The sequence below is a fragment of the Cyanistes caeruleus genome, chromosome 6 (genome assembly GCF_971803275.1).
Source record: "Cyanistes caeruleus chromosome 6, bCyaCae1.hap1.1, whole genome shotgun sequence".
NCBI lineage: Eukaryota > Metazoa > Chordata > Aves > Passeriformes > Paridae > Cyanistes > Cyanistes caeruleus.
Window position 1 is genome coordinate 45,716,525 of NC_141706.1, and position 24,819 is coordinate 45,741,343.

General features: G+C 51.4%; 1 protein-coding gene across 2 annotated transcripts in view; it reads right to left on the reverse strand.

Moving 5' to 3' along the window:
* Window positions 1-24,819, reverse strand: part of LTBP2 (latent transforming growth factor beta binding protein 2) — a 71,335-nt gene that overhangs the window by 15,455 nt on the left and 31,061 nt on the right. Inside the window, exons 4-16 of one of the 2 annotated variants that reach the window (XM_086895987.1) lie at window positions 23,813-23,994; window positions 22,227-22,397; window positions 20,458-20,658; window positions 19,856-20,124; window positions 18,214-18,316; window positions 9,621-9,695; window positions 5,696-5,818; window positions 5,072-5,236; window positions 4,014-4,244; window positions 3,444-3,466; window positions 1,737-1,776; window positions 1,251-1,337; window positions 122-247 (exon numbers count right to left, since the gene is read on the reverse strand). In XM_086895987.1, the coding sequence (XP_086752113.1) occupies window positions 122-247; window positions 1,251-1,337; window positions 1,737-1,776; window positions 3,444-3,466; window positions 4,014-4,244; window positions 5,072-5,236; window positions 5,696-5,818; window positions 9,621-9,695; window positions 18,214-18,316; window positions 19,856-20,124; window positions 20,458-20,658; window positions 22,227-22,397; window positions 23,813-23,994 (1,796 nt within the window). Of the gene's footprint in view, window positions 1-121; window positions 248-1,250; window positions 1,338-1,736; window positions 1,800-3,443; window positions 3,467-4,010; window positions 4,245-5,071; window positions 5,237-5,695; window positions 5,819-9,620; window positions 9,696-18,213; window positions 18,317-19,855; window positions 20,125-20,457; window positions 20,659-22,226; window positions 22,398-23,812; window positions 23,995-24,819 lie in introns of both variants that reach the window. The other variant, XM_086895986.1, reaches the window with a different exon arrangement.

Sequence of the window (24,819 nt, forward strand, 5' to 3'; positions counted from 1 at the left end):
AGCAGGTGGGCAGGACCTCAGCAGAGCTGCCAGAAGATCTTCCCTTCTTCAGGCCAGAAGGACTGAATGGGCTGATGAGGCCCAGAAGGCCGAGCAGTCGAACCATCAATTGCCAACCTACCAATGCAGTGGAGGCGGCTGGCATCCAAGGTGTAACCAGGGTGGCACAAGCAGCTGTATCCCTCTGGGGTCAGAACACAAGCACCAGCTCCGCAGGAAAGGGGTGAGGAGGCACAGCCACTGACCCCTGCGAGGAGAGAGCACAGGGTTGGGAGCAGCACCATTCTGGTGTCTGCTCTGTGTCCCCAGCACCGTACCAGCTGCTAAGCTGCTTTTTCCCTTCTTGGAGAGTGATGCTGAGCCTGCACCCTGCACGGGGCAGCAGGGAGGACACAGCACACCCTGCCATCTCCTTGGGCTCCTGTGGCCTGAGCTGGCAGGCCCCAGTGCCGTGTATTGCTCACCTGCACTGCAGCCCCATGCCTCCAACTAGAACTGGCAGCAGAGCCTGACACCTGTGATGGCGTTCCTTTTGGGGCGGCAGCAGGGCCCCCCCGCCTCGCACCACCCTGCTAGGCCGAGCCCAGGCAGCAGTGAAGGGGCAGCGAGGCACCACACACCCCTCGGCATAAAGCCAGCCGGGGGGAGTGAGGGGCGGCCCAACCCCAAACAAAAGGCTATTGAAGAAGACGCATTCCTCAGCAAGGTGCCTCCGCCAGGCCTGCTCCCCAAGGTGCTCCAGCCCCCGGCGCAGGGCAGGGGCCACACTGCCAGACACTTAAGCAAGCCTGGAACAACAGGACCCTTGTTTCCGGCGCAGTAAACAAGCCGCCCCGGGAGCCACATGCCTGCCCTCGCTCCCCCTTGCCGATGAGTCAGCTCACGGCCCGGGAGGGCCAAAGCCACCCGAGCGGTGTGTGATTCCCTCGCTCGCCGTGCCGGGCAGGGGAGCTGCAGGCAGGGAAGAGCTCCCAGACACGAGCACTTTGCTCCCCGTACAGGTTCGCTCTGGTGACTCCCCACGGATGGGCAGGTTTCCCTGGCTGGCAGCAGCTGGGCCCAGGCTGGGACAAGAGTGGCAGGTCAGGGACCTTTCTTTGGGACGTCACGGGAGGCATGTGGGCAGATAAACAGCCTGTTTCAGGGAGGGAGCCCCTGGGCAGAGCTTAGGACATCATTTCGCTGTAGTACCAGCCAGAGAGGCGTGAAATCCCCCCAAGACCGGTGGACAGACACACACACACACACACCTGCTGGCACCTGTGTTGGAGCAGCAGCATCCCAGGTGGTAGTGGGGCCAGGCTGGTGAGGACCATGCCAGAACTCCCCTTCCTCTGCTGTGGAAGGAAAAGAGAGGTAAGTCAAGCTACCTGATCCCAGGTAGAGATGCCCACCCAAAGCTTACCTGTGCTGGCTGTCCTGGCAACCACAGCACTAAAAGAGTGCTGGAAGAGGCTGCGGGGTGGTTGCAGCAACTCCAACATCTTATTATTTAACACAGCCTCCTTCACCTTGCTGGATATTCATCACCCCCCCCACATTCCTATAGCCCACGTCAGCTGCCCAGTGTGATAGGGGTTCTCCAAGCTGCTCACAGCCAGCCCAGCCAGGAGCCTGCCCTGCCTAGCACTGGGGGCTGCCATGCAGAGAAGGCAGCTCCCAGTCTCCCTGCTTTCCTCACTGCCCCCTTCTCTTTCCTGTAAGCGCCCTGCCCTCCCCGCCAGCCTGGCACTCACCTCTACGCATGGCAGGCTCTGCAGTGGCATCAGCAGTTCCCTGAGGGACAGAAACATAGAATTCTGCTGCATGGGACTGGGATGCAGCATTCCTGTGACACTTTCCCACCCTTCTCCTGGCTCCTCTTTCTCCCCAGGATGGCCATCCTAGGAGGAGAAGCTGCCCCAGCTGGGTGCATTTGGCAAAGCCACTCTGTCCTGAGCACTTCATTCTGGGCAAAACACAGCTTCAGGCCATGCCCCGAGGGCCACCCACAGCGGGGCTGTGCCAGCACACTGTGCAGGCGAGACCAGAACACTGCTGGCAAGCACCTCCTCAAGGTGACCAGAAAGGTCATCCAAGCATGCCACTGTCACCAGCAGCTCTGGGGGGCTGAGGACAGCTGTTGCTTTGACCTGCCTCAACAGTGCTCCCTTACCAGAAGAAGTAGAAGCTCTCTAGCTCTTACCAGCTAGAAGCTCTCTCAGCATCCCCTCCAGGCAAACCTATGGTTGCCAAAAGAAATTCTGGAGCACAACCTGAGTCCCAAGTCTTTGCTCCATGGAGCTTTCCACAGTGGATGAAGAAAACAGGCAGCTGAACAATATAAGTTCGAGATTTCATATTTGGAAGCTTTGGTTCAAATTTCTGCCCTCTCTTGAGATTTCTCACATGTACTTGAGCCAAGTCGCTTCATGTTTATGAAGCAATGACAATGGCAGTGCTGTCCCTTCTTTCAGAAGTGCTGCATGTGTCTGACATAGCAAGAGGGCACAGAGAGATATGCTCAGGAGAAATATGGCCAAACCTCTACCAACAGCACTGATCAAGAGGCACACATTTTTCAAGTGAAACTGAAATAAAGACACACAGCCCTAGGAGAGCCTAGCAGAAAATCAGTCCCCAGGCTGCTTCCATCAGACAGGCTGAATTCTCACATCTGATGTTGGAGACCTCTGCCCTGACTGCTCCACCCCAACACAGGGAGAGCTGGCTGTGAGCTGGGCTTCAGCAGGACACTGGCTCCATGAGAGAAGCATGCCCAAAGTTGGCTACAGCAATTCCTCTTATCCTGCTGCCCACCAGCCCTACAGCCAGGCCAGGCTGAGAGTGAGTACTCACACCTCAGCTGTGTAAGTGCAGCTGATATTAATTGAAGTTAGCGAAAGCAGAGTAAACTTGAATATGCAGAACAGACCAGAATTTAAAACCAAAATTTTCCTTGATGTCCTTTTGTAGTGGGATAGATCCTTGCTGTAATTCACTCTTTTGCTCTTTAGGACTGAGTTCATCATGGATTATCCCTCCTGTCTAGAGCTTCAATCCCTGTGAGATTCAGTGTAGACATGGCTGGAGCCACAACTCACATACCTGCCTGGCTGAACAGTCAAAGAGTGTAAGCAGGAATAGAATCACAGAATGTTTTGGGTTGGAAGGGACCTTAAAGATCTTCTAGTTCTGACCTCCTGCTGTGGGCAGAGACACCTTCTACTAGACCAGGTTGCTCAAAGCCCCATCCAATGTGGTCTTGAAAGCTTCCAGGGCTGGGCCATCCACAACATCTCTGGGCAATCTGTTCCAGTGTCTCACCACCCTCACAGTAAAGACCTTCTTCCTAATATCTAGTCTAAATCTCCACTCTTTTAGTTAATTTGTATGACATCCACCTTCCAGCTCGTCCAGCTACCATAGATACACCGAGCTGTAGCAAGACAAACCTTACTCACCTGCACAGCAGGAGAAATTTCACCTGGAAAAGGAAACAGTGCATGATGAGTAGAGAGAAGACAGATAGGCATCCTCCTCAAACCCCGACTGCCCTAACTTCACCCCACCTCTAGGACACTGCCATTCAGTCCCTCACATTTATCTGCAAGAGCTTGTTCACTAAGCCAACACACCTGGACTCCTGGCACTGTGCAGACCCCAGGAACTTCTGCTCCAGCAAATACTGGCACGAGCAGTTGGTCACACTGCCCTCCAGCTGGGCTGGACAGAAGCCCAGGGACTGGAGTGCTAGGCTTGCCAGGCAAACCTGAGGTCCTGGTGGAGGCAGCCTGGCCATTCAGCACCAACTGCAAAGATGCAGCTACAGGAGCCTGAAACCTGAAACTCAACCTTCTCTCCAAAGACTTGAAGACCTGGTGCCTTATGCCTCAGGAACACTACAGTGATACAGATGTAGGGAGCCCTTTTCAGCCAGAGGTCCATCCATGGTACGTGGCAGAACCTGAGAAGCTTTCCACCCTTGCTAGGGGCCCTGATGGAGCACCTTTAAGCAGTAGACCCCACACTACCCTGTCTTGCTGAGGTGCCAGGGTGGAGGAATGCCTCCAGGATGCTGCCACGCAGGCTGTCCTGCAGTTGCTGTCTCCTCCCTGTCCAGTCCAAAGTCCAGTTGCTGTTCTCCCCTTGCTCTTCTAAGCTGAGGGGCAGCTCTTCTGTCTCTGCCTTCCTCATTGACAGTCGGATATCAGAACTAGAGTAGGTGTAGCCATGTCCTGCTGGGCAAATTTCCTTGAAGGCCACTGTGAAGGAAAATCAAATCAAAACTTTAGAAAGCAGAGGTTGGAGGCTGGTGGAGGGATCACCTGGCTTACCACACCCAGACATGATACTAGGACAGTGGAATAAAGGAGTGAAGATGGACAGGCACATATGTGAATGTGGGTGCCAGTTTCTCCAATCCTGTAATTTTCTGTAACTTCTACAGAATTTTCTGTAATACCTTCTTAATAAGGGTCAAATTCTCATAGAAACATATCTGGACTGCAGTGGGTGGATGCTTCAAGCAGAAGGAATGTGCTCACAGAGCAGGGTGGGTTTCTCAAAGGCATTCCCAGACCCCCAAAATGAAATCCCTTCCATGGTCAGCACTGCTAGAAAGAGATCATGCCACAGGAAGGTCCAGGCTGAGCAAGGGAGCAGATAAAAGCAAACGTGGAGTACCTAGGCACTGAACACTCTGCACATCACTCAAGATACTCTGCAAAAACCACCTGAACATTTTTCTGGTCCCTGAGGAGTTTTGTGCTCTTCTTTCCACCCAAGCCCATGCTGACATACTCAAACTCATCCTCACCTGTCTTTCTTCCCAGAAAAAGATGTAGGAGAGAAACGGGCTGTTGAATAAAGCCAGGCACAGACATGGCTGTGTTCTCCCTCTGGTACAGAGTGGTTTCCCATCAGGGACCCCTCTATCTTCCCAGTATTATCCAGGTCTGCTTCCTGGGTTCTGAACCCATCTCAGAGGACAGCATTTGCACTGCTCAGCTCTGGGTCCCGCAGCTGTCTGTGCTCAGGCAAACCCAAAGCCCAGTCTAACCAGAAGAAAGCCAAAGCAGGCACATCTCACCTGAGCCGGGCATGGGGCACTCCTCGCAGTTCTCGCCCCATCCCTTGCCGACGCGGCTGCAGCAGCAGATCTGCTGGGTGATGCGGTGCGAGAGGGGGAAGGTGCACACGCCTCCATCTGCTGAGCGATAACACAGCCCCTGCTCCATCGACACCGCTTTGTCCGCTGAAACACAACAGCCGTGTCAGTGCTGTCCGGAGCGCTCCAAAGAGAGAATGGGGGACATTCAGCTCTCCCCCTTGGCTCTTTCTCTGCCTGTGCCTCCCAGTCTGCCTGAGGGCTCTCCTATCCTCTCTCCAGAACACCCCCTGGCCATCAAGCATCGGGCCTTTCCCCCAACAGTGTCATCCCCAAGGAAATCCAGCTCATGTGGGAGTTCTCTCATCCCAGCAGGCTATGTCCTCTCTTGCCACGCCACATGCACGTTCTCTTCAGCCTCTGCAGGGACCATGCAATGTCCATGGAGAATGACAATGCATGATTGGGACCCATTCTGCACACAAGTTCAGAACAACCCAATTCAGGTACACTCAGAGGAGATGTGAAACACGCTGTAGCATCCACTCAGCTGTGGGGTCCTGCTCAGATCCCTCCCCAGACCGAGGGGTTCGCTGGAGCACTCACAGATGCAGTGGCTACGGGATGGGTCTAGCATGGTTCCAGGCTTGCAGGTACAACGGAAGCTGCCACGGGTGTTCACACACTCGGCATCTTTGCAGAGGCCCTGCATCAAGCACTCATTGATATCTATGGAGAGAAGAGAACATTGTGAGATATGAAGAAGCGGGGTGAGCTAAACTCCCTACCCAGTGCCTCCCATTCAGGTGCTGTGAACCAAAGAGGTCTCAGCTGGGCTGGTGTCCGAGTCAGCCTCTACATCCAGCAGCACAGTGGGGACCTCTATGGTGACAGTAGTCCCACATCTGCAGAGCTTGCTTGCTGCAGCTGCAGGATGGCTTGTGGATGACTGCTCTTGCTTTTTGGCCCTCGTGGAAAACAGATGTGGCCCCTACAGTGAGCCACTCTGTCAGGGTCACTATTATCATGGCTGTTTGCAAGCCAGGAATGGTAAGTCCTGTTCTTTCTTCTGATTCCTGGTAGAGCTGTCATCCACGGAGGATCCTTGTTGAGAAACCCAGTGCCAGCAGGGAGGGCATTGGCAGATCCCATCCAGAGGCAGAGGGGTGGTGAGCCAGGCTGTGGCTCACTGCACTTTCTTATAAGAACAAAGTGAGCAAGTGGGAAGTCACCATATTCAAGCCCTGCCTCAAGTTCTGCCTCTGCCCCTGACTCAGCACTCATCAGACACAGTCTTTGGGAAGGAAGCTGGGTTTATCCTAGGGAAATGCCACTGAATTCATCCATTTGGCCTGCAGTAAAGGCTTTCCTGCAGCACCATGTAAGAATGTATGAGATAAGCCAGACAAAACAGGGGTTGGCAAAAAGTGCATTAAGGGGTGCTGAAGGCAGTTTTCAGATGGAGAGTAGGGAGGAAGGTGTCCTCATGGAACAAGGTAGCTTTCTATCTTCACTAAAGGGTTTAGCTCAGAAAAGTTGGAATGCTGATGAAATGTGCTGTGTCAGGAGGCACAAGCAGTGTGGGAAGAGCTGGATGAGACATAGAGCAGCAGGGCTGGGAGCAACCTCAACACCACCCTGAGACAAACCACAGGAGCATATACTGCTAGCCAGTATATGGTGGAAGCCATCAGTGAGAAGGTTCTGGGCCACTCACTGTTTCAGGACAGCTCTGAGCTCCCAAGACCAAGAAATACCAATGTGTTGTTGGGCCAAAAACACAGGGTGGTCCCAGTGCCAGTGTACATGGCTCTGGTGAGACCTCAAGAGCCCTCAGAGCACCCAGTGGTGCTCTAGGGACTGTCTCAAGATGGATGGGGTCGAAGACTCAGGAACAGCTTTCCCAGCACTACCTTATTCCTCAGAGCCAAAGCACTACTGCTTGTTGGAGGGGGCTGTCTTGTGAGACACACAGCCAGCATTGACAGCTGAAGTTCTGACTTAATGACCTAGAGGTCCTCCCCAGTCCTGTGCTCTTAAACTCCCCCATTCATCCCACCAGCTGCTCCATACACAGTTGAGACTTACAAGGGCCATGAAGACCAGGCCAGAAGTTACATCAATCAGGGGTAGCAAGGCTGCAGGGATCTGCAGAAGGCCAGGGAGGAGTAGGATTTGGCTGCACAATGTAGTGTTTCCTGCTCTGTACCAAGCACAGGACAGAGTTCATGAGAACAACCAGTGACCAACCCCAAATATTCTGGGAACTCCACTCAGGAAAGATATGTATGATGAGTCTTGTGGCTCATCCCTGTCACTCCACAGCATGGTCAGAGTCTTACATCGTTCTGACAGACCAACTGGACAAAGTGTTTGACTCCATATGAACAAAGGGATTGAAGGGATTAGAGTAATGAGAGCACAAAACAAACAAGCACCAAAGGCTAGGCTTTATACACTTATTTTAAAGCAGGGCCACATCCAGGCCTCACCCCAACCTCCTCTATCCTGCCATCAGCCACAGCAGAAGTCCCCACTGGGAATAGAAGCAGGCAGGCACCCTCAGAACTACACACTCCTACCACTGCAGCATGCCAGGGCTAGGGGTAGCCCACAGCTAGGGACCACAAACTGAGAGCCATATGCTGCCTCAACTGCTTTTTGCCACCCCACACAAACCTGCCAGTGCTCTTCAGAAACAGCCACACTGAGTCAGGCAGGGGGAAAGGTGCAGTCTGGTTTACCCCAGTGCTTGGTCAGCAGAAAGGACTCGGGTCAGCAACAGACCAAATACACATGGGGACTCCTAGTTCTCGTGGACACCGAGGTGCCAGTGCGTGTCGTATGGTGACTGTATGCACACCTCCCTATGCCTGAGCCTCCAAGACCTGTTTTCCTCATGTTTCCTCCAATTTGGTTCCTCAAATTTTCTCTTCCAGTGCCATTCTTCCTGCTAGTCCCAGCAGCACTGGGAGGATCCCCAACTGGGTCTGACAGGCACTCTCAACTCAGACTCCTTGCAGCCTTGTTCTACTCAATAGGATGCAGCAAGGAAAGGAAAGGAGATCCTGGAAAGGTGAACAATTTGTTCCTCTGCTGGAAGGCACTAGAGACAGTCCTTTCCATCCTCACCAAACAGAGGAAAGTGGGCTTCTGCCAGGGTCTCCTCCAGTCACAGTTCTTTAACAATAGCTTGCAAAGCCAGGTAGTCTCCACTCCTACCTGGGATGGCAAAAGAAGGCCCCATGTAGCCTCTCATACATCTGTCTGCCAAATTACTCACTCTGGGCCCCAAAGTCAGGTGCTAAGGCTTCCTGACACATCTGCTGCTGCAAGAGTAGAGATGGGAGTACACCTTGAAACAGTAGTGTCTGAAGAACAGAACTTCTCCAGTCCCTTTTACAGAGGCACAAATCTCTGGTTCATGCTTTTTTCTGTGCAAAAACATCTTCATAGCCAAATCCACACTGTCATCTCCCTCTGCTCCTCCCTGATCCACAGGGGACAGAAATCCAGAGCAGGCACTGCAGATCTCCACATTCTGACATGAATTCCTCCAACTCCTTTGTTCCTCCAACTCGTATTTGATGTTTCTGGGTAGAGACATCACACATAATCACAGCACTGTCTGTGGCCACATAAGGGATGAGATCTGAGCACAATCTGAATAGTTGTTGTGTTGTTAAAAGTTTTCCCTCAGGACAATGTGGGGAGGTTGAATCATTAATTAAGTAAGCATGGTGGAAAGTCCCAGCTAAAAGAGATGAGTCACTGGATTGCCAGCCCTGGGTTTGCTCCCTGCTGCATCTGTGAGATGACACCTCTCAGCTTATCAGGGATCACAAGAAGGGAACAATAAAATTCCTCTTTAGTCAGAGCACAGAAAAACACAAGCAGTGTAGGTCCAAGAAATGCCAGATAAACATGAACCAGACTGAAAAGGGATTGAAAAGGGAAGAGATTGAAAAGGGAAGAGACTCCTCCTCATGTGGAGCCAAGGGACCATGGAAGTGAGAAATTAATCGATCCTGGCAGCATAGGGCAGGCAGGGAAGCCTAGCAGCATGAACAAGTGACACAGTCAGAACAGAAGGCATCTCTTTTATGGCACTCTCCCCCTTATAAATGTTCGAACTGCACTCTCCTACTTGTAAATGAACAAATGAACAAGCTGATAACCTTCACTAATATTTTTAGGCAACAGAATTTCTGTTGCTTCATACCATGGAAGAAGTGTTTTTACACTCACACTTAGCAGAGCATAAACATAGGTCCTTACTGGGGCAGTAGGACTTAACAGGGGCATTTTCTTGTACTGGCCCAACTATGTGCTCACTGTGCTTGTCAGCTGAGCCACATAGTCCTGTGTTACCTGGTTTGCTTTCATTCTTGATGAAAACATGGAGATTTTTACAAGTCACATTCTTTGCAGAGCTATACTAGGAATTTAGATAAATGTATTTAGTGTAGATAATTTCAGCTCTGATAGGGGATGTGCGAGGGAGAGAGACAGATGAAAGCAGCATCCTTACCTTGGCAGTGGCTCCGGTTCAGCCTTTTGTATCCCTGGGGACACTCCACCTGTCCATTCTCAATCACAGGGTGTGCTGGGGAAAAAAAACCAAAGTGTGGGACACTGACAATAGAGCCAGCCACCAGTATCCTCCCTTCTCTGCCTTCCTTCCAGAGGGGAAAGGGTCCCTAGGCCTGCTGTGGATGAGCTTCTGATGACTCCCAGGGCAGAGGGAAAGGTAAGAGCAGCCACGTTATCCATGCAGTGTCTTCTGCTTCTTGGCAAGTGCCAAACTGGTGACCCAGAGGAGCTTCCTGTGCCTCATGTCTATCACTGTATCACTTTATCTCCTTCTAGGTCATTGAGATGGCCAGGTGGCACATGACAGGGGGGATCAGAGTGAAAAGAATGGCTGAGGTTCTTGACAAGGTGCTTAAATAACAGCTCAGGCCCTATTTATTACATTTCTTTTTATACTGCATGTGATTTCCTGCCCAAATCCCTCTCAGCAAAGAAAAATTCAGATTTCTGCTTAAAATAGTTTTGTGGGTTTCAAAATGTTCTATAACACGCACAATTAAACCTCTCCAAATTTTTTAAAGGCAAGTAAAATGTGGCCCATAAATTCCTAGGAAGCCAAATTTAGGCACTGAATTTTGAAGCAAGGAAAAGGGAGTCTGAGTGGATGGGCTGGGAAGTGAGTAAGCATGGGGTGGGGTAGGAAGAAGGGTACTTTGCCTAAGGTTGGGATTTTCCCAGGGTGGGGTTTCTTCTTAATTTTCTGGATCTTTTGCTTGGGAACAAGGAGTGCATGCAACAGCTAAGTGACTGCCCAGCCATATTACAGGGACTCTTAATTTCTCCTGCCTGGCATTAGTAGCTTACTCCTTGGTGTCATACATAGAAATCCCTCCATGGCAATAGTCATATCGAGGGCCTGGAAGATTTCTTACACATTGCAGCTCTCAAGAGGTCAAGGGACAAATTGAGACAATCCTTACAGTAGAAGACACTTGGCAAGAGCCTGCAAAGTTTAAGAACACATTCTGGAGGCAGAAAGCAGGCATGTCCATAACTCTTTGTCCTGAACACTTGAACTCTATGAAGCAATTTAAAGCCACTCTAGGACAGTTCTTGAAAGGCAAAAGTTAGAGACCAGCCTCCTAAGATTAAAGGTGCTTAGGAAATAAAAGACAGGAGAACACATCATTACCAGCCTGTACCAGGAAAGAGAATAGAAAACCTGGTTTTCTCAGGTATATTAAAAGAAGCTACAAGGTTTTCCATGTGTACATTGATCCTCAGCAGCTGAATGAATGACAAAGACAAAAAAAATCTATTTACCCTCTCCAACAATTTAGTCACGAATTGTAGGGAGCAGGTGCTATCAAATATCTGGATGTTAGGGACAAGGGAGTTCTTTGTGATACTGGGAATCCCTGGGTACCTTTCCAACCTTCTGGGAATATAAAAAAGCCTCTCACTACCCCAGTGGGATCTGAGGTCCTCCCACACCACAGCTTGTGGGCTCGGGGCTGCCGACAGGCAGTAACTGTGCTTGGAAGCGTCTGTCAACCTCAGCACAATGTGATAACAGACACTCAAATGAAGCACCATTGTTATGTGCAAGCCCTCTGAGCGGAAGCCAAGTGTGCTGGAGATCAAACAGTGATGACGAGTCAGAGCCATGCTCCCCCTCTGAAAAGCCTTTGCAGAGAAACAGATTCTGCAGCATCCCCCCAACAGATGCTGCTGGGTAGAGGGCAAGACAGAAAATGCCAGTGATGGGCAGATGAGTTGCAGGTCTGTGCCACCCTAACACTTATAAAACTCCAGTCTGCAGAAAACTCACTACTTCAGCAAATCACTCGTGAAACTATGGACAAATGTCTTAACTCTGCAAAGAAACCCATGTTCCCTGGAAAGAATAATTGTAATGTAATGTGAGCAGATCTCTCTGTACCAAAGGGGAACCAAGAGAGTTTTGAAGTATTGGATGGAGGCTGCTCTCTTTCTGCCAGGACTTGTCCACAAGGGAAGACAGTATGTGGCTGCAGGAGGATATAAGCTATTAACTCTCAGCTGTGTGCTTGGTTTCTTAAGTAGAGGACTATTTCCTTTCACGGGCTCAGATGTTGATGAACAACAGCAGAGATGGCCAAAACCTCCTGAAAAAAACAGCCTAGGACACCTAGGTTTCCAAAGGGGATCAGCATCCAACCTTCTCTCATGCAGCTGGTAGGAGGCTATCCTTTTAGAACCCACCAAAAGGAAAAAGCTAATCTGATGATCAGAGAGGGCAAAAATCTGTCACATCCAGAGGTGAAGATGCCTCAGTCTCCTGTGTCTGTCTACACTCTCTCCAAGAAGGGTTTTCCCAGAGCCTGAGGCTAGGGATGGAGCAACTGAGTTGCATCTGTCAGGCAGACAGATTTCAGGCTTGCTGAGGGCAGGGAGCCCTGGTTCCTGATTCAAGAGTGTGATTTCAGAACCTTGCCTCATGGGCACTTCAGCCCTGAGGACACTGTACCTAACCAATATGGTCAGCAGGTAGCTGCAGATTAGGAGTCTATCTTGGCTCTCCTCATTGCTTCCTCCAGCTCTCTGCAAGCTCTGCAGGCACTGGGCATCCCTGTCAGGGCTGGGATCACACAAAGGAATATGCATGCAAAAAGCTCACAGGCTCAGAAAGGAGGTGAGTGCAAGGCAGCCACAGCACAGGACTCCCACCAGCATCTTTGTCCCCAGCTAGAAAAATAATCAAGTAGATCATAATATGAAAGGAAATGAATACACGGAAACTGGGCAGAGGGATTTTGTCACCTAGCAGGATGATCTTTAAGCATTAGGGTAATTTTTCATCAGTTCCCAGGAGAGCAGATTTTACCCAATGGCCCTGGCTCCCCAAACACTATCAGGAGAAGCTCAGGATGGTGGTGAAGTGGAAAACTTCTTCTAGCGGTGGTAGCCACAAGGGTGTGAAGTAAGACAATATCTGTTGGATGAGATATTACACTACATTAGTCCATATAATATCACTGTTAAAATGGAAAGAAGCAAGCCTGTGGGCAGATAAGAAGTGAGGAAATGCCTATTTCCTGAAAGCTAGCCTATTTGACTCTTTCCATCTACCATACTAAAGACATCAACTTGCTGAGAAACTTTGTGGGTAGCTGTGTTGCCTCTGCTAGTCCTAGGTTTTCCAGCACCTGGGAGGTGAAAGGAGCAAGACTGAATGGTCTCATGACGCCTGGAGAAATAGGGGTGGTGGACTCAGTCAAGCCTCAGCCTGGTTTAGTGTGAAGTAGAGAAGATCATCTTCACTGCAGAGAGGACCTGAGCTGCTGAGCTCACTGGCAGAAGAGCAGAGCATCCTGGACCCCACAGCAGCCTCCAGAGATGTATTAGAGGTGCCACACCAAGAAGTAGGCTGTGGCTGTGGGGATCACCTGAGTTCTAAGGCAGAATACACACAACGGAAAGAAACAAATCCTTCTGTCCAGGTCTGTCATGACTGCTTTCCTCTGGATGGTCTGTGGTAAGGAGGCTCCAGCAAGACTTCCTCCAATGCCCCAACAAGGGTTATGGTGGTAGTGGTGGGGAGGGCATGCCTCAGTGCTACATGTGTGATACAAAGTCCTCTGGCTCTACTCATGACAAGTAAAGATCTTGAAGGTGCAAAAGATGCTCATAGGAAAAAGAGTCTGATAATTCCTTTTTGCCATTTGGTGTTTCAGCAGAGAGATCCTCATTCTGCTCCCAAGGTGGCTTCCAACTCCACCAAGATACCTTGTACCTAAAAACCTCCATTTCTCCAATACTGTGCTGCTGTGTGTGTGCTGCCACAACAATGCTGTATGTGAATGATGAGCAAAACAAGCACTATGCAGAATAAAGTGGGCCTAAAAATGCTGTGCTTTCCCAGGTTAAGCATTTCTTTCTGTGGTACTGGCACAACCTTGCAGAGGTTTCCGCTTCTTTCCCCAACTTCAGCCTTTCCTTACTGTTCCACACAGACTCTCTGTGGCACATGGCAACAGTGGCCTCCATAGCTTCCTTCCCATATATCCAGGGATTTTTTTTCCTGTATCCTACCCCATCTGTCCACAGGAGCAGGCCAGGAGGTTGATTTTTCAAGGGGCTTTCTGCGGCTGTTTCAATGCCTGCAGGCACAGCACAGGGGAGTGTGAGGCTTGCAGAGCCACTTGGCGTTTCTGACGATGATGACGGCTCCATGGGTGAGCTGCCACCCCTCTCACAGTGGGAGGTCTGTTAGGGGAGTGCTGCGGATGCCAAGCCAGACATTACAAGATCCAACTTTCCAGTGAAATTCAGACTTTCCTTTAGGACAAAAAACTTGAAAAAACACGTGGAGTGGGAATAAAAACAAAACAATAGCCTTCAAAGACTTGTTTCTTAATGCAGTTAAAACCCACAGCAGGAAAGAAAGCAGCCCAGGAAGATCTGCAGTGAGCACAATGAGTGGGTGCACAGCCCAGCCCATGCTGCAGCTGGAAATAAGGGACAGGGGGCACTGAAAAATCAAGACTTGGAAAAAGCAGATTTACTACTGTGCCCAGAAAGTCCACCCTTTGCACAGAAGGGTGAGACTTGTAGCTTCTGGCAGTACTGGAGATGGTGTCCACTGATACGAGTGTTCTCCTGGAATGCTGCTGGTTCCAGAGGTGTGTGTGGTCTCACAGATGGGGCGGAGGTAGAAGAGCAGAGCTGTGATCCCCTCTGGACAAAACTCTCTGCTACCAGTTTCCTTTATCCTCATGTGCCTGAGAAGGGCCAAGGCTTTGGGAAAACCAGTATCCAAATCCACACCTGCCATGGGGTACACGTTGACATGCAGCTCTTAATTTCCACAGACCATCTCTTAATATTGTTCCAGCACATTCTTTCCACAGACCGCTGTATCCCCCAAAGTAACACATGGCCTGGCAGGTAAGCTCTGCCCAGCACTGTAACTGCTACTAGCTCTGCATCCTGAGCTTGCCACAGGACAAGACGTTGCTTCAGTGCAGGTTCCTCACCAGCACCGCTCAACTATTGTGCTGGTTCCTGAGCTCCCTTTCAGCCACATCCTAGTGTTTCCTCTGCTTCAGCTGCTTCATCAGCCTCTAATTCCCTTTTCCTACCATCAGTCTTCTCCAGGTTTTACTTCCCAGCTCCTCTTTGCCCCTACCCTTCTGTTCTAGCCTTTCACTGTGTGCTCCATTGCTTTCTCCAAGCACTAAGGACCCAGGAGCGTCATTGAGTGTCTTCACCTGATATATCCTATCTTGCAACACAACAGATTTCATGCACCAAATTCTGTCCAGAGCTGAAGTACTGCAGTCACATGGCAGCATGCAGGTGTCCTGCCACCCTCCAGGGCCGTGCCTCTGGCTCATCTCTTTCTTTCATGGATCAGGCAACAAACAGCTTTTGCTAAAACAGCTCATGGAGCAAGCTCTTGGCTCTCCCCCTTCTCCCAGGGCTGTCTCTGACATATCATGGGGGTTCTGTCTTTAGTTCTCACTTGCATGAGCAACAGCAGCTCCCAGGAACTTCTACTACAGCCTGCTGGAGCACCCATCTCTGTTCCCACATCTCTGAAAACTCTTAACGATGTACAGCCCCCCAGCAGCAAACCACACACCCCGAGGGTGGCCTAAGGAAATATCTAAGAGAAAAGTAACACTCACTACAGAGACTCCTGGCCAGGTCAACCCTTAATTTTGAACTCAGCTTTTAACGTGGTCTCATTAGGATGCAGACAAAGCATTTGAGCGCCTTGGCTTTTCTGCTGCTGAGCAAAACAAAAAAATAGCGAGGATTGGTCATGGTAAGTTTGCTCGGACAGATGCCTGCCTCTTATTCTTCTTCTCTGATGTCTTTCCGCACACAAACACGTACCAAACATGAAAGCTGCAGACGATGGAGACATCCGGACGTATCCAGACTCTACTAACAATCAGTGTCTCGGGCAGACAGTCAATCCAAACAAGTTCCCCATTTGTCTAGCTCTTGCCTGGCTGCACTTCTGTACGTTTGTAAGTGTTTACACTGAACTAGCTTCTGCCATTTCTGTCTCTAGTTGCTGGAATTAAATTCCCAGTGCTGTCAAGTCTGCTCTGGTGCATGCTTCCCCGGGACACATGAGAGCAATGAGTTCTCTCTGAAGATCACAGTGCTAAGAAGAAAGCTGGAAACATACACTGGACATGTTATCTCTGTGCACGAGACACCAGATCACTGAACTACAGCCCAGTGACTTTGACTGAGCACACACAGGCCAGCAAGACCAGAAGACAGAAGGAATGTGAGTGTGGGATGTGGTCTACAGGCAGGAAATACACGGAACAATGCCTCCTCACTGGCATGGAACTGGAAACCCTGGCAGACAAGGCACAAGGCAACGAGAGGTCACAGTGCTTGGCAGCTCTGTTAAAGAACTAAGGTCACTGTGAAAGAACTGTTTCCTTGACTCCACTCCGGGGTCAGCTATCTTGTGTATGAAGACAACATGCCAGAGAAAGGCATTCCATCCACCTGGACTTCTCACTGCACAACACCTGGACTCCCTTAGGCTGCCTCCATCGTGTGTCTGCCTTACAGCTCCTTGCACCAGATGTGGACAAAGCAGAAAGATACTTGTATAACACTGAACAGGTTGAAAAGGGCTCCTTCAACTAGCCTGAATGCTTGCCAAAATCGCAAGAGCCATTAAGTCTCCAAGGAGAGATTTTATCACCCAAAGCCAGGGGGAATTTCTTGTGGCATAGGAATACAAAAGACCCTCATGGATACATTTTTCAAATCTCCCTAGAATTAATCTGGAAACAATACCAGGCAAGCATCTGTCGACTCAGTGAAGACCAGCAGTGACAACTTGCCTTGAGTTTCAACTGCTCCTGGGACACAGAGCGTGTGTTGAGCTGTGAGCTGGGGAGCCTGCTGGCAGCTAGGAGTCACTTCTTGAGTGCATTTGCTCTACTGGTTGGCTGACTGCAAGGAGCACGTGGGGGTATTTTGTGTCTGTTTTCACATCTCAGACGCCTGTGGCTAGACACATTTTGAAGCTCCAGCAGAGCAAATCACTGCTGCAGCTCTGGCTGTGTTCTCTGCAATCACCTTGCATCCTGGCATGGAGAAGGAGAAAGGAGGTGCAGAGCTTTTGCAGCAATCTGCAGCCTACATGAAGTATTAAGACCCCCTGCTTTCTAATGAAGGGATCACAGAACAGGTGAGAAACAGGGAGACTGCTCTGGGATGGGGAAGAGAAAGCCATGTCTGGGGTTGTGAAGGTCAGGGACAAAGAAGAGGGGCTGAGGCCTGTGTGGGGAATTTCCTTGTCTGTACTGAACCTGCAGACCCTGGGGTCACCCCCACACCACATATGCCTAAGACTTTTCTGGGGGTGGCATGTGGGTGAGGGCAGGCAAGCAATAGCGTGGCCAAGGCCACAGCACAGCCATGCAGCTTGGGAAGATGACAGCAATCAGAACTCTCAAGATCTGGACTGGGTTCCAGGATGCTGACAACCTCGTCTGTGATTGCAAAGAATTTGGCTCCAGTCAGCCCTACCCCTGGCTGAGGAGGAATTGAATTGAGGGAGGATAATGAGACACAAATTCAGCTCTTGCAAATGTGTGTGTAAGCGAGCAGAAGAAATTCTGAGCGGAGCTAGAAGTCACCAACACCACACTTGCTTGCAAAACCTGCCACCTTGCATACCTACACTCTGTTCAGGAGTCCAGGATCTCCTGAACCATGGGGTCTGTTTTCTTTAGTTCTTTGATCCAGTGTGAACAGGCAGGCAGCAATGAAAGGGGGCAGGTAGGCAGACAGGCAGAGAAGAGGTGAGCAGCTCCCTGCCCACATTCCAGTAGGTGAGTGCACCTTGCCCTGCACCACACCCAGTCAGCACTGGATGCTGGAGCCACTGTGCCCACGGGACTGCCTCCTCTCCAGCCAGGAGTCCTCCTGCACGGCCTCTCACAGGCCACAACACAGCAACACAGGGTGGGATCATGGTGCAAGGGGCCATGCTCGTCATGAAGCACCCTGAGCAGAGCAGATGAGGAATCCCCATCTCCTGCTAGATCAGTCTGTCCAGCTCCCAAGTGCAGCAGAATCAGAGCTGGACGCCCATGCCCCTGGAACGGACCCCGGGTGTGCTCTTGCCAATTGTTTGATGTAGTGTTATTTCCAGAGCCCCTGCCAAACCCGTGTTGGGCCCAGAGCAAGCCCGTAACTCTATAGGGCCAAGTCTGCAGCCTCCTCCTCCAACCTAGAGCTACGCCTCCTTAAACCACGGCTGCTTTTTTCCTGTTTCTCTCTCTGGATGGGGCTAGCATGGTGGGAACCGTTGGCTGCATGAACCTGGGCCCAGCACCCAACCCTGGGAACTGTTCCACGGTGGGCTGGGGCAGCAGCTGGCATGCCTCTGCACTCACATGGGACATGCTGTCCATGCCCAAGGACCTTGGGCCAGGAAGAGCCATGTATGACAACCCGCAGCTCTGCTCCCTGCCTCAGCTACATGAGCAAATAGTTTTTGCTCATCGAGGTGCAGGCTGTCCCTCACGCTGTCCCAGCTCCTGGCCAGCAGCAGTACTCACCTGGCCGGGGGGGACAGGCCAGGCACTGGTCCACGCCCCAAAAGAGCCCCACACTGCCGCAGCAATCCTCCAGCTTGGTTAGCCCTGGCAGGGGGTTGGTGCACTGCGGAGAGAGGAGCACATCAGGCTTCTGTGGGATGCAGAGGGAACTTGTGGCCAGCTAGTAGGGCAGCAGCACAGCCAGCACAGGGAACAACTGTCTGGGGTCAGAGGCTAGCACGGCCCTCTTGGCACAGCTCCCCACTGGGACACAGCGGGACCAGGGATGTGGATTAAGACAGTAAAAAGTTGTGCAGACAGAACCTCCCTTGACTGCACCCTTCAGAGGGGAAGGGGCCATCAAACAGAGCAGAGATGAACCAGAGATGATATCACCTGGCAGAGCCCCAGAATCAGCCCCTTGCCTGGCCGATTAGCCTGTGAAATGGGTGCAGCACTCCAGCCCGGCAGGGAGCTTGTTGTCAGGCACTTTCCTCTGCTGAATGAGTCTCTTTCCCCCCACTCTCGGCAAGGCCCTCTGGATTACAGGCTTCCCCATTAGAGCAGAGCTGCTGGGCCCACAGGCTGGAGCTGGCCCCCGTCCAGGCACGCGTGGCCGCCTGCCCAGCACTCGCATACCGATCGGCTCGGCTGTGGCTGAGCGGGGAGAGGCAGGCACTCCCCACCCAGCTCCTTACCCTCTCCCAGGCAAGGCATCAACCCACATGGGTGAGGTGTGAGCATAGCAAGGGTACCCCCTGCTGCCCCGAGAGCATCTCTTACAGCCTCTCCAGGCATCCATAAGCATCTCCGTGCATCATCATCCTCTGCTCCTATGGTCGCAGCACTGCCATGTCCCCACAGAAAAGCAGGGCTTTTCCAGCCCTGAGTTCTGATCTCCTCTATTTTTGCACTAGAGAATGGCTAACAATATTTCCTGCTAGAGGCTACTTGGATGGGAGTGACTGAAGGATGGGATGGGAACTGGGAGGAGCCCCCCCAAAAAGGCTGGGGAGCAGTGGGGACGGGGCTGAGTCCCAGACTGCCAGGTTGGGGGTCTCTCTGAGCATGAACTGCTCTGGGGGACCTCACAGGTGTTCCTGTGGGTGCCAAAAATCTCCAATGCTTTTCCAGTGACGCAAGAGAAACATATGGGGAAAGACAAAATAAGAAATTACGATGACTGTGGGACAGGGGTGAGAAAGTCCCTCACGTGCATTTGCTTCCCAAGCCCCAGTTGAGCTCTCCAGGAAGGCATCGTTCCATGGAAATCAGACTTCCATTTATCGTCTGAGAGGGAAAGGAATTTTCCTATGTTTTATACGTTTCCTACAATAATCGCAGAGCGTGGCTGTAAATGTTGCTATAAATAGGGCACCCTTTTAAAACCAGACTGTGTGTGAAAGCCATCAAGTCTGGGCTGTGCTGCCCCAGGGCACAGCCTGGTCAGGGCAAGGCAGTGAGGTCTCTCTGTTGGATCAAAGCAAGGAGTTTTTTTCTTCCCAAGTACTAACACATGGCTGCCTGTGCCCATGGCACCTGCATGATGCCCGTGCTGACACTGAACAGCTTCACAGAATAAAGCCACCCCCGATATCCCAAAAGCCAACGCTCCCCTAGCCCAGAAAAAAGCATAGCCCAACGATTGAAGATGACCTCTTACCTGCCCGTGGAGAGCCTCCCGAAAGCACCTCCCCAGCAGCCCCGGGGCTCTCTGCTGTTGCTGTCTGCTCTCAGTGGCAATGCTGTTGCCATTCCCATGGACATAGGTGTACCAGGGCACAGCAGCCAGCTGAGGCACCAGGACTGTCTCCACACTGTTTTCCTCCGACACCTCTGCATCACCCCGCACCCTGGCCACCTGGTGAATTTGCACGATGGCTTCTGGAGGGTGGTCGATGTGGACGTTCACCAGCGAAGGGTTTAGGGAAGCTGGAAGATGAGTTTACACCACATTTGTGACAATCTGGCAACAATTTGGCACCCAAAGAGTATCATCATAAACAGAGTCACATGGGAGGAGAGGTACACTGAGCCCACCAGGGAATCTAGAGGAAGACTGCATCTAAGAGAAAATATTTCTCTGGCCGAAAAAGAGGACCAACCTAACAAAGCCTCCACAAGAAACCAGGGAAACGTCCTGTCTAACAACCTGGCCTGAAATGGCAAGCAAAAGGAGGTAGTGGCCTCCTCAGGCCTGTTAAAAAAGATCTGAGGAGCAGAGTAGGAGTAAAATGTGATTCTGGAGCCATTGGCCATACTCACCCAGCTGGTTGGACAAGGGCAGGGTGTATGTGGAGTGCCTCATGGAGCTGCCAGCTGGGGTCTTTGGGCCTCTTCCTCCTTGCTTCTTTTCCAAAGAGGGAGCTGGCAGGTGGCAAAACTTCCCTGTGGAGTTGGAGGGACACCAGCATTCATCCCGGCCCACGCAGCGCCCTCCGTTCAGGCACGGGATCTGACAGAAGTCTGCAAGGCAAAGAGAGGCCTGCTTAGAGGAGGAACTGAGACAGTCTCTGGCCAAGGGCAGCTGGGGGATGCCAGGCAGCTTCACCTGGACAGCACTAACCCCATGATGTCCCAAGGACCAGGTCCAGCACTGGGCTGGGGTCAGCACTTGCAGCCTGGAGGCAGGCTCAAGTGCTGCTAGGCAACACCATCTTCCCCAGGCTCTGCTCACAACTGGAGTCATGGCTTGAAGAAGATGAACCTTCCCTTGGTCTCTGGGGCCACAGCCAGGCTGGGGCACCCACGTGCTGGGGGGCTGCCAAGGTGGTGCTGCTGGCACAGCAGGATCTCTTGGAGTGGGTCAGGAGCTATGGCAGCCATGTGTAGCCAAGTCTGCCCAGTTTCTTCACTTCTGCATCGCCCCCTCCCCACTTGGCAGGGCTTTTACTCCTAGCCCAGAAGGGAACTCAGCAGGATGGGAGAGGCAGACAGAGAGAACAGGCAGAGAGCCACATCCTCAGAGCCTGTCTCACATCCAGCCCTGGCCCTGCCAGCAGTTCATGTGGGAGAAGTGTGGAGCGGGACAAAAGAATCAAGAGCAATTCATCTGCACAGGCTCAGAAAAACATTCACAGATTAAACCAAAGTCATGTCTTTTCTGACCTCATCAGATGCTTGGAGCAACACAGAGCATCTCAATGTGAACTACACTCAAGCAACGCATGGGATTCCTTGGCAGATTACCCTGACTCATTTCAGTGGGAGATGAGACATTGCTGCTCCACATTCCTGGATGGCTTGTCAGGTTCATCCCAGGGGATGAACACCTCCATCCTGTTTCAAGTTCACTTGCTCAAGCCCAGCACCCAGTTTAGGGGGAGGAGATACAATTTTGTAGTGGGATTTAGGCAGAAATTTCTGTGAACACAATCTTCCATCGGTGTCCACAGCAGAGAGACTTTTTATTCTCTCGGTGTTAGAAGAATTTGAGTGATACAGAGGTACTCAGAGAACAAGTCTCAACAAGTCCAGCATGCTGCTCCCACCAGCTGGCTCCAAGACAATGTGACCAGCCCACAGCTGGATATCCCAGTGACTTGATGAACAACCCCAGTGGCTCTGAAAGGTGAGCAGTGGTTTCAGCAAGCTCTGTTTATACGAACAGTTTGCAACCTGCAGCCAGCTCTCCTGGCTGCCATGTGAGTGAAAGGAGAGAACAAGAGGAAATTAGGTGATGAAAGTCAGCCCCAAGACTGGATGCCAACTAAAGCAGTGAGCTGGCTCTGAGAAGAAGGGGGTGGTGAAGCTTGGCAGCAGGCCTGACTCAAGCACATACATCCCCTCTACCCAGGGTGAGATGGAAACAGGGTGTGCTTGCCCAGGAAAGAGAGCAATGAGGCAAAGTCTGTATTTCTCCCCCGGAGAGAAGCCCCAAAGAGCCCAGAAAACACCTTCCAAGGCACTGAGAAAAGCCATTGCTTCCTCTCCCTACAGCAGCCCAAGCCCTTAGTCTGTAGAGTCAGGAAAAGCAGGAAGAGTAGAGTAGGGAAACAGGCAAGAAAGGAGGTGGAGGAGATAGGGGTGCTCACAGATGCGGAAGCCAGATTTGGGATCGTGGTCATGGCCCCCTTGGCTATAGAGAGTGGTGGTGTCTCCTTTCTCGCAGCTGTTGTAGCAGCGCCCGCTCTGGCACGTCTGTTTGCAGATGGTGGGGGTGAAGACAATTTTTATCTTCCTAATCTTCTCTGTCAGGTTGGCCCCTATGAAAGAAAGAGAGTGCTAAGTGGAAACAGCATCTCCAGGCCAGGGGAGCTGTTATTCGCAGCTCAAGCTCCAAAGCATTCCCAATGCAAAGAGGGGCCTTTGTGCCTCTCCAAGTGGTGGAGTCACCGTCCCTGGAGGTGTTTATGAAAAGACTTGATGTGGCACTTAGTGCCATGGCCTAGCTGACAAGGTGGTGTTACATCATTGATTTGACTCGATGATCTTTTCCAACCTAGCTGACTCTGCGATTCTGTGATTCTGTCTCTCCTTGCCCCTTGCCCATTCCAGCCTGTTTTCTGCTCCAGCATCTGTAAGAGTTTGTCAACACATGAACAATGGCAAGCAGCATGCTCTGCCTGCCCAGTTGGGGTGGCATAACAGTGTGAAGGGACACACATGCACTAACTTCAACATAAAGGGAGTTTTTCCACTTTTAGCTATATTCTTTCTCCAGCCTACATCAGTAGTCAGAAGACTGGCTGCTCTTAAACCACTGGAAGTCTTACCACATGAACACATTGTCATCCAGAAGAGAGAGTATCAGGTCTTAAGAAAACCATTGTCTCCCTACAAGTGTCCCCCAGCCTCCTGCAGCTACCTGTGGTCCTCTTCTGGTCCCTCACCATCCTCCCATATGATGGGAATTCACACTCGGATCTCTTCAGGATTTGTGGAAAATGGTCAACAGACAGAACTATTTTGTAACCAGCTGGCTTGACACCAGAGCCTTCCATCCTACCCCAATGGGACAGTCATGTGCTGCCCTTGCTGTGCTCACCCTCCTCCCTGTTTCAATCCCCACTTTCAGATTACAGCTTGAACCAAGTTCGTGGCCCTGCTCATAGGGGCTGAGGTGCCACATGGTGCCTCCTTGGGGAATCACGGCTTCAGGAGGGAACCAAGCTGCACAAGACAATGGGCATCTGTCCTAACTGGGAAAGCATTGAGGCTCAGCATCTGCATGTCCCAGCAGCCTGGCCTAATCCCTGATCATGTCAGAAGGCATCAAGGCAGCAGCCAAAGGGAAGAAATAAATGCTGGTTGCACAATCTGACCTTGAGAGCTGCTCAGCCTGAGGAGTAAGCTGGGAGACACCATTTCTACAGACTGAGGCAATTCTCCTTCAGGGCAATGTGCTGGGGTGATGTTCAAAATCTCTGAGATGCAATTGTCATATCCCCTGGCTCCTGTCTCAAGCCATCTGCATTTTGCTTCCCTGATGTGTCTTCCTTCAGTAGGGCCTCTTTCCTTGCCAAGCCCAGCAGTGCCCACGCTGGCCTTCCCTTTTCATTCCACTGAGCAGCACAGTCCTGGGAGTCCATGGTTTCCTGGTGGTCCCCAGTCAAAGTGTTGCCCTTTCCCATGACCCCAGCAAGAAGCCCCAAAAGAGTGATGGCCTTGCAAGCCTTACCCTTTGCAGACAAGGTGTGCTCCTGGGAAACAGCATGTGGGCCAGAGCTGCTCTGCTCATGTCCATTCCCATTGGGGAGTGCATTGGAGGTGAGCTGGCCATTGCTGGCTGGGTAGCGCCGGACAGTCCTTGATGACCCTGTGTGCTGAGGGGAGACAGGAGAGCCAATTCTGCTCTGAATCCTGTGGAAAAGAAAAAAATGAGCCAATAATGCCTCACAAGTGACTTCACTGACCCACAGTGCCTGTCCACCAATGTACCTTGCAGCAACCTTCACCGCCAAGCTGCCTGAGCTGCCACCTGGACACAGAGATTTGTCTACTTGAGCAGGATCCCACTCCTCCCCTACTTTCAGTCATCACCACGGCACACTGTTTCCCTCTAGGAACCATGCCCCATGTCCTGAGCCTGGCAGGACACAGTATTCACCAAGACACATCGGGCTCTCCTTCCACAAGGATGCTTCAGCTGCCTTGAGGAACTTCGGCCTGCTCATCACGCTCAAGGTCTGTTCCTTGACCACAGCAAACATAAGCAGCTCCAAATACACTTGTTCTTATGGTGAAAGTTTTCTCAGGACCTGCTTTCCCAGCCCCAAACAAGCACTAAGAACACAGTAAGACAGTCAGAGAAGATGCCAGACCATGCAAATACACAAAACTTGGCCCACGAGAGTCACAAACAAGAGAATGACCAAGAACTCAAGTCTGTAAGAGCAGTTACAACTTTCTGCACTAACTGCATTATGGCACAGAGAAGCCGTCCAGCTCTCAAGGTCACACTTCATACTTGCTCTTTTATAAAGCCACATAGACCACAAAGCAGAGCTCTTTGTGTTAAAGATCTTGATCCACTGCACTTGCTCCCATTTCCTTTCACTGCACTTAGCCTCCAAGAGGGTGCTCTGCTTTCCAACACAAGTATCTCCCTCTCACCTGTACCACCTGCAAGGAAAAAGGCTTAGTACAGCCAAGGGACAAAATAGGTTGGCTGCCCACAAGCTCCTT